At 55.0% G+C, this 13,321-nt stretch overlaps 1 protein-coding gene across 1 annotated transcript in view; it reads right to left on the reverse strand.

The window, feature by feature from the left end:
- LOC119092645 (uncharacterized) overlaps nt 1-13,321 on the reverse strand; it is a 32,452-nt gene that overhangs the window by 10,360 nt on the left and 8,771 nt on the right. Inside the window, exon 2 of the mRNA XM_037215606.1 lies at nt 3,202-3,531. Within this exon, the coding sequence (XP_037071501.1) occupies nt 3,202-3,498 (297 nt within the window). The 5' untranslated portion in view covers nt 3,499-3,531. The remainder of the gene's footprint in view (nt 1-3,201; nt 3,532-13,321) is intronic.

Consider the following 13,321-nt stretch of genomic DNA (forward strand, 5'->3'; position numbering starts at 1 on the left):
ACGAAACAGTAACGCCGTGCATCAATTGGCCAGAGAGCGATCCAGGCCTAGTGAAAGGGAGAGGGAGACAGAAGCCGGGCAATACACGCGCTCGCTGGGGGAATCCCCGCAGCATGCGAGGAGCTAGACCGCGCTAACCTATTACGTGAGAGAGGCCGAGCATGCGCGCTGGACCGAACCCGTGAGGTTCCAGCTTATTGCCTCTAACTATTGACACTAAACCGGCTTCTAACTATTGACAAAAAAGGGGTAAGCGAAACGAGAAATGTAAGGCGAACGGTCCACCTGACCCACATCCTGCCACCATCGCATGTCGGCGCGGCCCGTACATCGCGTCTGGCCGCGACGACGGCCAGACGAGGGCCCAGACAAGCCGATGCGCCTCTGCATGTCTTCCGCCATTGGTAAGCTCCGGACGCCTACGGGGCATGTCAACGAACTGGCCGCTGCGCCCAAGCATGCGTCTAGGACTCCGGACACAGCACCGCCCAACGCCGGGCCGAGTGTCCTCTCGCCGCCCGAACCGACCTCGTCCAGCCTCGCTCCCTCACTAAGCCATCGCTATGCAAACCGATACCTGTATCCACACGCAAAGACAACGAGGCAAAACATCGCTCAAAGACTGCGACACACCAGTCCATCGCCCAGGCGAGCTCAGCGTCGAGCCGCGCGGCACCTAACACACTCACAGACTGCGACACACCAGTCCATCGCCCAGGCGAGCTCAGCGTCGAGCCGCGTGACACCTACCACACCCACCCCCGAGCCCCTCCCCCTCTCCCCGGCTCTGCGGAAGGGATCCGGTAACCGCGGCTTACGCCGCCCGGTGAAGAGAGCGTTGAAAGGGCACGCTCTGAGCGCCAGCCGTCCATGGCCCGGTGAGTTGGAAGGAGGGGGGGGGGGGGGGGGGTCAACAGCCTGGGCACTCACATCGTGTGCACTGTCTTCGGTGGCCGTTGTCCGCCGCGTCGAACGTCGCAGCCGGGTGCTGCGAGCTGGGGCCTCGAGGATCGACCTCAAGGTGCCGCGGTAGGCGTCGGGCGCACTCACTGGTACCGTCCGTACTCACTGGTCCGTACTGTCCTTACTGTCCGTACTGCCTGGTCCGTACTGTCCTCCGGAGCCTCTCGCATGACAATTTAGCAATTTTCGATACCTCTCAACTGGGTCGACCCGTCTTCGTCGTCTTGCGTGACCTCATGGGTTTGCCGCCTCGCCCCCTCCGTCCAATGCGTCACCAGGCCGGCATGCACCGCTTCCAGAGTCCGGCCCTCGACGTGCCCCTAGGTCAGATCTCGGGCGTGGCGTCGCTGGCGACGACGCAAGGTCCGCCCGCTCTCGCCTCGGGCGCACCCTGCGCGTCCCCCTTCTGGCCCAGTTCCCACGTCGCGCGGCTCTCCCGACGGCATCTGGGGCGACGGCGGCGCCGGCGCGGAGGGTGTTGTTGGGCTGAAATCGCAAACAGCCTCGCAACATGCTATTTGAGCGCTCTTGTGCGTATTTGTCTCGCCGATCGCCCGCTCTCGCCTCCAATTGTCTTGGCGCGATGGAGATTTTGGCAGGTGGGGCCGCCGTCATGGTTGTTCTGGGAGACGCATATGGTGTTGTTCTGGCGGCGTGAGTTGATCGGCCGGATCGTCGAGCCGAGCCGTATTCATCCCTCGACCTGATGGACCTGTTTGCTCGGGGGGGGGGGGGGGAGTGGGATGGAGAGGAGTGGGAAGCCCTTGACCATGGCCGGCTGGTTCGCTTTCCCACGCTCTGTGCGCGGAACCCCTCTGGTCCCGGGCGGGTGGCGCGCAAACGAAGAGCCATGAAAATGTACGCCTGCAGTGCGCCCTGAACTTGGCCGCCCGCTTTTTGAAACGCTCCTACGCCTATGGTTCTGAGATTTCACTAGAGTATGTTTTTTTGAAATGTGCGCCCAAGGCGGGACGTACCCTTCCAAGTGAAGTTGCTGACAAGCTTAGGGGGAATGGTGGCCATGCTATGATAACATAGGGTATCAAATCATTAGATATTTTAGGTACATTGAAAGGAAAGTGAGATCTAAATTCCCACAGCAGCATTCTGAGTGTCGCTCATTCATATAAGGTTTTTAATGTGATGTATTTGTCGTAACATTTGCTTGTGGCATCTCTGGCTAGGTTTTGTAGCCGACTTGTGGATTGCTTGGAGCTGAAAGCACTGCATCCTATTGGTTTGAATCTTTTATCGTGACAGTTTTCATCGAAAATTTGACGAACTATTGAGTGACAACTTTCCTTAAACTGGCTTTCACTCCGTTCAATCCGTATGAGCTGGAAAATTTGAAAATCCTGTCCGGTCCCAATTCTTGTTGTGTTGGAAATTTTTGATCCGGTCCAATCCAGCCCGCGGATTGATCCACAATCCATGGATTGATAGGATCCATGAAGTGCTCTAGTGAACGCATTGCACTCAACCGGGGCAATAGAAGTCTTCTCAAGTGCTAGCGGTGATAGAGATCGTGGTGGACAAAACTGTTTCTCGCTATTGTTTCTATTCGATGCCGACAGGTAGGACCAATGCTGAATTTTCAGAAGTTGGGGCGGTGGTGGGCAGCTGAGCTCTCATTGTGCAGAGCCTTCCAACTACGCTGGCGATGCTCACCCGCCCGGCGCTACGCCCTCTGTAGCTGAGTATTCCGGCCACGCTGGTGATACTCACCCGCCCGGCGCTACGCCCTCTGTAGCTGAGTATTCCAGCCACGCTGGTGATACTCACCTGCCCGGCGCTACGTCCTCTGTAGCTGAGTATTCCAGCCACGCTGGTGATACTCACCCGCCCGGCGCTACGCCCTCTGTAGCTGAGTATTCCAGCCACGCTGGTGATACTCACCCGCCCGGCGCTACGCCCTCTGTAGCTGAGTATTCCGGCCACGCTGGTGATACTCACCTGCCCGGCGCTGCGTCCTCTGTAGCTGAGTATTCCAGCCACGCTGGTAATACTCACCTGCCCGGCGCTGCGTCCTCTGTAGCTGAGTATTCCAGCCACGCTGGTGATCCTCACCCGCCCGGCGCTACGCCCTCTGTAGCTGAGTATTCCGGCCACGCTGGTGATACTCACCTGCCCGGCGCTGCGTCCTCTGTAGCTGAGTATTCCAGCCACGCTGGTGATACTCACCTGCCCGGCGCTGCGCCCTCTGTAGCTGAGTATTCCAGCCACGCTGGTGATACTCACCTGCACGGCGCTGCGCCCTCTGTAGCTGAGTGTGGAGCCGGCTCTGGTCAGCAGGATCAGGCAGGCGAGCACGTACGTGACGATCACCAGCAGGGCGTACACGGTGCCGTACCAGGGCGCCACGCTGTGCAGCTCGACCACCTGGCGCTGAATGCGCGCGGTGCACAGCCGCCAGAGCGCCGCCTGATGGCAGACATCCGAAACGGTGCTAGATGACATCACCGTCTCCTCGACGATAGGTGGCGCGGCGGTGCCCAGCGCGGCTGGCGTGAGCGGGGTCGAGCCGGACGGGTCCATGAGTAGTGGGTCGCACCACAGATCGCCTGCAGCCTGGCGGTCAGAGGCACAGGCTTATGCGCGATGGGTTAGCGTAGGAGGTGTGGTGATGTGAGGGGATGAGGAGCTAGCAGACAGGGCTCTGAGTGCGGCCCGACCAGGACCCGAGTTGGCATTCAGGTGTGGGGCTGATACTCTGTTGGGGAAGACTCCAGTCTTCTCAACTTCGGAGATGAAAGTGGGTTAAACCGGAGGAAAACCGAAGTTTTCATTTACTGGGGGAGGTTTAACAGCTTTCGTTACTCAGCTCCGACTTATTTTGCGAAACTACACTCTTCTCCGCAGTGATGAGCTTTTATAAGGCTAACACTGTTGTTTTTGTATTGGAGCCCGTTCGACCAGAAATGATCATTTCAGGGCTATGGGATGCAGGTAAATGGTTAACGGTGGGGCAAACTTTGCATGCCCCTCGGGGACCAAACGCCGAGGTTTAACACGCGCCTGGATGGCCGGCTAGATACCCTTCGCTTCGGGGGGTTCAATTTGACCCCCGGAGATCTCGGAAACTAAGAGAGGTATAAACACCAAATTTACAGGATGTATTGACCTTTACGTGAACTCACTTAGGTCAAAGTTTGAGGTTCCTAGATCATGACCCTTGAGTCAAGAAAGGTCAAACGAGGTCAAATTCCAGGTTGGTCCCCAAAGTGCCCCAGAACCTAGATAACTGTTTCTAAGCAAAAGGTCACATGCTTATTCAAGGTCAGTGACTTTGTTTGACCTTTTGAAGGTTATGGTGACCAAAATCATGCAAGACTGCTCTGAGTTTTGCATTTGAACAAGCGACAAAGATAACGCTAGACAGTATGTTCCTAAAGACAAAATGTTGACCTGGGTCATTTTAGGTCAATGACCTAGTCTGATCTCTAATAAAGCAACGGAAGAGGCATAATGTGGTTACTGCTATCAATGCATTCGAAATGAGCACCAAAAACTATCCCACACAGCAAGCCCTAGAGTAACAAAATAATTTGGTTTTGACCTTGGTATGACCTTCATGCCTGACCTAAGTTGAACATAATTTGCTCATTAACCATTTGTGCTGTCTAAGAAAGCATCTCAGAGATGTATGGCTTCGTTTAACACTCCGTTGACGCATTAGATTGAACAATCCCCTGGAAATGGACTTTGCTGAAACCATGGCCTGAATTTGACCCGACATAGGTCAGCAACCTTGCAAGGTACATCTAAATTTGTAAAACCAAACGATCCGCTATTTAGTTGTCTACAGCTATGCAAAATTTGGCGCGGATACACCGCGCTGTTCAGAAACCATTCTGGAAAACCCTTTGGAGGGTCAATTTGACGCCCGAGCGCGTTAACCCGCGCATGCGCGATGGGTACCCGGTCGGGGTTTCCCTTTCCACGGGGTTCTCGGCCCACTCGTGGCTGACGCATGCGGCCTGTCCCGGACAATCGGGGTGTCGCGAGTATGCAGGAGGAAGCAAGTTAGAGGATAAGAGAGTCAAATGAGCAAACACTGGTTTGGTTTGGTTTTTTGGATTAGAGCCCTTTCGACCAGAAATGATCATTTCAGGGCTATGGGATGAAGGAAAATGGTTAACGGTGGAGCAGGCTCGCATGCGCCTGGGGGGCAAACCGTCGGGCTTTAACCCGTGCATGCGCGCTGGGTACCCGGTGGGGTCCCCCTTCCCACGGGGTTCTCGGCCCACTCGTGGCTCGCGCATGCAGCCTGCCCCGGACAAGCGGGGTGTCGCGAGGATGCAGGATGAAGCGCGGTAGAGGATAAGAGAGACGGATGCGTGAGCAAACACCGTACCGAGTGAATATATTTATTTCATGGACGAATCGGCATGATAAGTATGTTGCAGCAACTTGAAAAGCAGTGGACTCTGGCACATAACCGGACTCAAGCCACAGCAAATGCGAATCAAATCCGTACCCAAATATTCTGGGGGGCCGGAGCTCAGACTACGAGATAGACTAAAACACAAATTTGCTATGACTTAATCTTGGCCTGAAACAGCATGACTATTGTGAGAACTAGCCCCGGATCCCTAGTGCCACCTACGTGCAGACTTTCGGTTACGCTTGGTTACGATTCGTCCTTCTCGCACGAACGAACACATATCACGAGCGCATACCAGACGGTGAACACGAACACACGAACAAACGCGTGTTCACACACGAACACACATCAGACGGTGAACACGAACACACAAACGAACGCGTGATGATGATGATTGGGGTTTTAGGGCGCGCTGACTGCTGAGGTCATTTTGCGCCCATAAAAGCTAAGTGGCTACCGAGGTGTATAAACGGCTGTAAATCCTGCGCTTCTCAAAAATGAAAACCGCTATCCGGTGCCAAACATGCGAGAATCGTCACCAATAAGGTCTGAAAAGGTAAGACCTGCCACATCTCGTCCGAGGTAAAGTGCCCGCTCTTCGTTGAACTGTGGGCAGGAGTGAATAACGTGGCCAGCCGCAAGCAGTGCATCACAGCGAGGACATTTAGGCCGTTCTCCACCGCACAAAAGGTAGCTATGTGTTTCGTGCGTGTGGCCAATTCGTAATCTGCTGAGGGTTACTTCTTCGCGTCTCAACTTACGTGAACTTGACAGCCATGGACCCTGTCGTGGCTTGATCACCTTTAACTTATTGCTTACAATGGCGTCCCAGCTTCCCCTTCACAAAGGTCGCGATGGCAGGGTAAAAGTCCCTTGCTGGCAAGGGTAAAGAACGGGTGCAAGGTGCACGCGCTGCCCATTTTGCGGCTGCGTCAGCACGCTCGTTGCCCGCGATACTCACATAACTCGGTATCCAACATAAGACGACAGTTTTACCAACAAGATCCAGCGCTGTCAGGCGAACTAAAATATCCTGTATAATGGGACAGGGTGGGTTAAATACTGTCGGTGCCAACAGGCTGCTCAAAGAATCGGACAAGATCACGTGTGAGTTGCTCTCACCAACCTCGATCTGATTGCAACAAGCTCAGACGTGTAAACTGAGGCATGTTTCGGTAAAGAAAAGGACCGGATGGCTAAGCCATTAACAAATGCAGCACCAACGCCCACCTCTGTTTTGGACCCATCAGTATATGTGGTTTGCAATCCTATGTACGACCCGATGTGCTCTAGGGCCTTCGATCTCAAGTCGCACGGGATCGCTTCTTGTTTGCTGATGCATGAAAAGGCTGCATCCACTTTCAGTGAGATTAGCCTCCCATGGAGGCACCAATACGGGACGCAACCTTAACACACCACGCAAACTTATGTCGCTTTCCCGCAGAAGCTTCCTCATCTGAACACCAAATGGAATAGCGGACGGCCTTCCGCTACTTTGGAACATGCTTTCAACGTCGCGTGAAAACATTGCTCGGTGAGTCGGATGACTTGGAAATTGAGCCAGCTTGCAAAGGTACCGCATGCCAAGCATTTCCCTCCTCAGTGCCAAAGGCGGTTCATTTACTTCCCCGGTAAGGCTAGCAGCTGGCGACGTGCTGAACGCCCCCGTCACAATGCGTAATGCAGTATGATGTACGGTGTCTAATAAACGTCTGCAAGAACCCGGCGCGCGGTCATAAATAAAACAGCCATAGTCAAGTTTCGAACGTATAATTGAGCGGTAACGCAGTAGCAGTGTTCTTCTGTCCGCTCCATAACATGTTCGAGACACATACTTCAATATGTTCAATGCTTTAAAACAGTTGTCACGTATATTTTTCAAATGTGACTCAAACGTCAAACGGTTATCAAACTGCAGACCCAAGAAGCGGGTACTGGATTGGTTCGGAATGGTCTGGCCGTATAGCCTTAAAGCCATGGCGGGGCATTGACGACGTCGTTTGCAAAAGTGCATAGCGACTGTTTTCGAAGACGAGAAACGTAGTCCGTTTACAACACTCCATCTTTCCAAGCTGATCACAGCCGACTGCACGCAACGCTCCAAATAAGCCAAGTTTGACGAGGCGTACCAGATGGCGACATCATCCACGAAGAGAAAGTGACTGGCCGACTTTGGAAGGGATACACCAATATCGTTTGTCATCATAGCGAACAAAACGACGTTCAGAACACTGCCCTGGGGCACGCCATTCTCTTGTTGGCATCTGTCCAAAAAGTGTGAGCCAACACGAATTCTGAAAAAAAACGATCAGTCATAAAGTTTGCTAAGAATGTGCCCATGGCTCCTCGAATACCATAATGAAAGAGCTTTTTGAGGATCCCGTAACAAAACGTCGCATCATACGCTTTTTCAACATCGAAAAACAGCACCAACATGTCGTTTTTCCCTAAAACCGGTGCGGGTGTTCGTGTCGAGAGTTATAAGATGGTCAATGGCGCTGCGATTTTTCCTGAATCCACATTGAGCAACCGTGAAAACGTTGCACCGCTCCAAGAACCACGGCAAGCGTGCATTTACCATACGTTCCATCAACTTGCAAATGCATGATACCAGTGAGAAAGGGCGATAGTGGGCAGGGTCAGCCCCACTCTTACCGGGCTTTAGCATAGGGACAATGTGTGACGCACGCCAAGACTCCGGAAAACTTCCAGTCGCCGAGAGATTGTTGTAAGGTGCTAAAAGGGCCTAAACTACTGAGGTGGGGAGTTACTTAAGCATGGCGCTGCGAACTAGATCCGGACCCTCTGCCACGTTGCGCAGCGATCCGATCGCGGAAATTAGTTCGGCCATTGTAAAAGGTAGGTTGTACGACAGCTGCTCCATCGTGCTGAAGTCGACTGGGGATGCCTCGTAGCGGATCCGGTGACGTGTAAACTGTGGAACGGCACTGCCGTCACCACACCGTTCGGAGAATGCGCGAGCGGTTTCATTTGCTACGTCAGCTGGGTGTATAATGTCACGTCCATTGATACGGAGCACAGGGTGTGGTACAGACGAGCGCTGTCCAGCAATGCGTTTGATCCGCGCCCATACACTGGAGGCAGGTGCTTGGCAGTTAAGTTGGCCGACGTACGATCGCCAAGATGCCCGCTTAGCCTCTAGAATGGTGCGTCTAGCAGCCGCTCGTGCTCGTCGTAATGCAATTAGATTCTCAGTCGTGCCCCGACGGTCAAACTTCCTAAGAGCCCTCTTACGCGTACAGATGGCGTCCCGGTACTGCTGCGTCCACCATGGGACGGGAGGACGGCGAGGGCAGCCCGACGTTCGCGATAAACACTCCTCCGCAGACCGCAACATCAACGTAGTCGAATCCTCTACTGATGAAAGTTCACTCGCTGGTTGCATAGTAAGGAAATGCTCGATCCTCGCTCGAAACTCAATCCAGTCAGCTTTTCTGAAATTCCAGCGCTGTGGTCGAGAACCAAGGAAAACTTCAGCCCGGTACTTGATCCAGATGGGAAAGTGGTCAGCTTCCCATTGGTCGTCTGACACCGACCAGTCAAAAAGGTTGATCAGATGTGGGCTCAAAAGACTTAAGTCGACTGCCGATGCCTGCCCCGATGGGAGTGTAAAATGCGTTCGCGTGCCCGTGTTTAAGAGGCACAGCGTTTCTTCATGTATGAGGAATTCGCAGCGTCTCCCGCGAGTGTTTGTCTGCATACATCCCCACGCTGAGTGGTGAGCGTTAAAATCACCTAATATGAGGGCAGGCGGTGGAAGCTGAGCCACCAGGTGTCTCAGGTGAGCGGACGGAAACCTAGTCCCAGGGTAAAGTAGATTGAGCATATTGTGGACGTATGGCAGTTTAAAAACACTTTGGCTGCGACAGCTTGAGGTATCCGTGTTTAAAGTCAGTCTTTGTGCACACACGCTGTGGTGCACGGCGAGGAGAACGCTACCATGCGCAACAGGGTCGGCTGGCAAGTCTCGCCGCCAAACAGCATTACCCGAAAGACCAAAAACGCTGTCAGGTGCCAGTTTTGTCTCCTGGAGACATTTCACCGCCGGACGCCGCTCGTTAACGCATAGTTGAAGATCCTGGTAGATTGATTCGGACGCCACTGCAGTTACACAGTAAAATATCCGTCATGAAGCTAAGAGGTTAGGACGGTCCCTTAGCTTTCTTTCACTTCGGGGTGTCGATGCCTATGAGAGGGGAGGGGGCATGTGTTTGGGTTGTAAGTGTAAAACAAACCTACTTTTAAAAGTACTCGGCTGCGCCGGCTACAGCAGACCCAGACGGTCCAGCTACGGGGTGCAAGGAACCACCGGGGTCTGATCCCACAGTCGCCGGCCGGGTTCGGGGCCTAATACCTGGGCTGCCGTCTGCGGGCGAGATGGGCCAGGGAGGGCCACGCTTTTCCAGGCGCCCCACTCTAGACGGGGACGGCGCCGGCGAAGCCGTGGCCCTAGATGGCGGCGCAGGAGGAGGGCCCATCGGTTGTCTTCGAAACTCGGATGACCCACCAGGGGCCTCTACGCGTCGCCTGGGTGGTGGACCGGCTTCCCCGCGGGAGCACGTCCCTGGTCCACCTCCGGCAGCTGGCTAATCGCCTTCGTCCTCTCTTGCTCAACCAGACGTGCTCGCTTGGCTTCGCGGGCACGCCTGTCAGCTTCTTGACGCTCCATCGTCTCTGCTACACGCTTACAGGCACTGGCGAGGGGAATCTGTGATGAGGAGACCGGTGGTGTCTCACACGAAGGAATACCCGACGGCGCGAGAGGGCTGCGGGGGCTGGTGGGGAGGGAGCTTGGAGTGCTGGCTGCGAGTCCAGCACGCGTGCTGAGGGTACAACTGATAGGCCAAATGACCTCAGAAGTTCCAGAAATTGAACACCCATCAGTTCCTCGATCACATTAGTGTGCGGCAACGCAGCTTTACTTTCGGTGCGTACGATATTTTTGGGTGGGTTTCGTTATAAATTTCTCGAAGGATACGCTTTAAAAGTTTTGTTTGATACGATTTCCTTCTCCTTGGTGTAGGCTGGGCATGCACGGTCGTACAACATGTGCGGAACCTGGTCCTTGTCGTAGTTGACACAGTGGAGTTTGTCAGGAGTACAGTCTTCGCTCATGCGCTCGAGGGACGCACATTTGCCACACGATGCGCGCTTCCGACAGCTGGGTTTCGTGTGATCAAATCGCTGGCACTGATAGCACCGTATGGGGTTAGGCACAAACTGACGAACTTTTACGCAGACATATCCCACACGTATCTCGGACGGTAAGTCAGGGCGACTGAACGTGAGTATGAGGTTGTTGGTGGGCACCAACTCTCCTCCCCTTCTGACAAGGATCCGTCGAGCGGCGATCACTCAAAACTCCGAGAGCTCCTCCACGATCTCTTCCTCGTCAACGTCACGCACATCAAAACGGTTCACCACGCCCCGGGACGAATTTTTGGTGTTATGTGGTGTGGCTGACATTGAGACTGTTTTTCCCCGTCTACCAGCCCCATCTCGAACACTGTACGAAAATTCAGTTGCTTCCATAACCCGACTGGCCTCCAAGTCACTAGCAAATTCAACTTCTATTTTTCCATCCCGGAGCTTGTCACATCTCATAATTTTTCCAAATTTGTCGCAGCCATATCGTCTCTGAAACGGTGACAGGGACGCCAAACTAATCTCATCACTCTCGAAGACGAGGCTCCGTGGTCCGGGGACAGCGGAGTCTTTTCTGCACCCTTGGGTTATCGTGGTCTGACCCCCTTTCGGAGGACGGGTGTTTTTAGTTAGAGGATGTCATGTAAAAGGCGGTTTTCTTTCCGCACCGGGGCTCCTCACCCACCACGGAGCCCAACTGGGGGACGGCCCAACACTCCCTCGGGAGGTGGTCACCGCCAGGGCTACCCCGGTGCTATACGGGGCGAACGGACGCCTCCCACACGGCCAGGTGTAACCGGGCAGACCCCTCTCCGTCCTGACCGTGGTTCAGCGCCGCCGCCCCTTGACCCCTTAAGCCGCTGCGCACGGCCAGGCGTCCCAAGCGGAGACCCGCGCGGAGCACCCAGCCGCAGCGCAAGCGACAAGCCGCTAGACGCGTGTGAGGCCCCCGACGGGCCCCCGGATATCCTGGCCAAAGTGGAGTGGTGGGACGCGCCGTGACTGACCCGCACGACGCGCCCCTCAGCCACCAGGGTCCGATCAACCCGGGGACGCGGGAGAGGGGCCACGGCGACCCCAATAAAACGAGGATTAGGAGTGATGAGTGAGCCGGATGCAGGAAAGTGGGTAATGATGAGGGAGCGGGCGGGACAAGGAGCGGTAGCTCACGTACCGGCAGGGTCGCTACGCCCTGAGAGGAACAGCTTGCGCTGTCCACCTGTTACCGGAATTAGGACCCGAGGGGACGTTAGTCCTGTACACCGGCCGAAGCCGGTGCTCCTGCGGGAAGTTTTAACGAACGCGTGTTCACGCACGAACACACACCAGACTGTGAACACGAACGCACCAACGAACGCGTGTTCCCGCACAAGCACACACCAGACAGTGAACACGAACAAAAGAACGAACGCATGTTCACGCACGAACGCACACCAGACGGTGAACACGAACAAATGAGCGAACGCGCGTTCACGCACGAACGCACACCAGACGGTGCCGCGCGGGACGCATTGCCAGAGTACTTCAGTTTGGCGACGGAGTGGCAACGTGCGCCGGCAGCTGATGCAGTACTGCCGGCGGCCGCCTGCCCTATACAGACAGGCGGGAACGCCAGTGCGGACCCTCAGGGCAGCTGATGCAGTACTGTCGGCAGCCGCCCGCCCTATAGAGACAGGCGGGAGCGCCAGTGCCGACGCTCAGGGCAGTTGATGCAGTACTGTCGGCAGCCGCCAGCCCTATAGATACAGGCGGGAGCGCCAGTGCGGACCCTCAGGGCAGCTGATGCAGTACTGCCGGCGGCCGCCTGCCCTATAGAGACAGGCGGGAGCGCCAGTGCCGACGTTCCGGGACGCGCTGGAATTGTCTATCTTCCGGAACGAGGGCATCTGTTTGCGCGTGACGGCTTTGTGTATCGACAGACAGACGGTGCGCGTGACCTACAGATGCTGGTGCCGAGCAGTATGCAAAAGCAGGTCAGCAGACTTGCTCGTGGCGTTCCGCTCGCTTCGCACTCCGGTGTAGCTCGGACCGTGCATCAGGTCACGCACCGGCACAGCCTCTTAACCTCTGAACGTGGCTACTGGCTTAACTGTGCGGAGAGCGTACGTGTGGAACGGCCAAACTTTTCGCGTCGGGGGGGGGGGGGGGGGAGGGGGAGAGAAAATGTACCTGTCCTGGAGAAGGTCAGGCCTATTCGGCTTAATTCCTATTCCCATTCCAGGCCTGTTCAGCAGGTCTATTCAGCTTGATATCTCGTTTTGGTCCACCAACAATAATTCTAACAAATTCAGGAGCCAACTTTGAAAGTGGTTTGATGAAAAGGAATTGCGAGATGTTTGGTATTTTGAAGCTGCGTTGTACCATGGCGCACCCGCAGACGAACGGCCAGGCCGAACGTTTCAGGCGCACTCTCTGCGACACGCTAACGCACTATGTTGTGCCGACCAGAGAGAGATTGAGATGGATGGGTTGGTGTGCGCGTAGCGCTTTTCGCATTTCGCGACGTTCAACTTCTGGCTATTCGCCGTTCGAGTCAGTGTGTAACGCAGACGTATGCCTGTCACAGACGCAGACGCATGACATGTATGCAGACGTGTGGCGTATGCCTGTCGTGAGGCTGTTGACACCCGGGAGCTAGTGTGTGGCACATACCAACAGCACATGAACAATTTGAAGCGACGGCTCACAGTAGACCGTACATTATCAAAATGCTTTGACCAGATTCTATGATCGACGTGGACAAAAGAATGTACTGGTTCACGTCAGCAATCTGAAAAGGTGCAGCTCTATGCACAGGACGACGTGGTT

Source organism: Pollicipes pollicipes, unplaced genomic scaffold (genome assembly GCF_011947565.3).
Source record: "Pollicipes pollicipes isolate AB1234 unplaced genomic scaffold, Ppol_2.1 Scaffold_3447;HRSCAF=4054_pilon_pilon_pilon, whole genome shotgun sequence".
Lineage (NCBI taxonomy): Eukaryota > Metazoa > Arthropoda > Thecostraca > Pollicipedomorpha > Pollicipedidae > Pollicipes > Pollicipes pollicipes.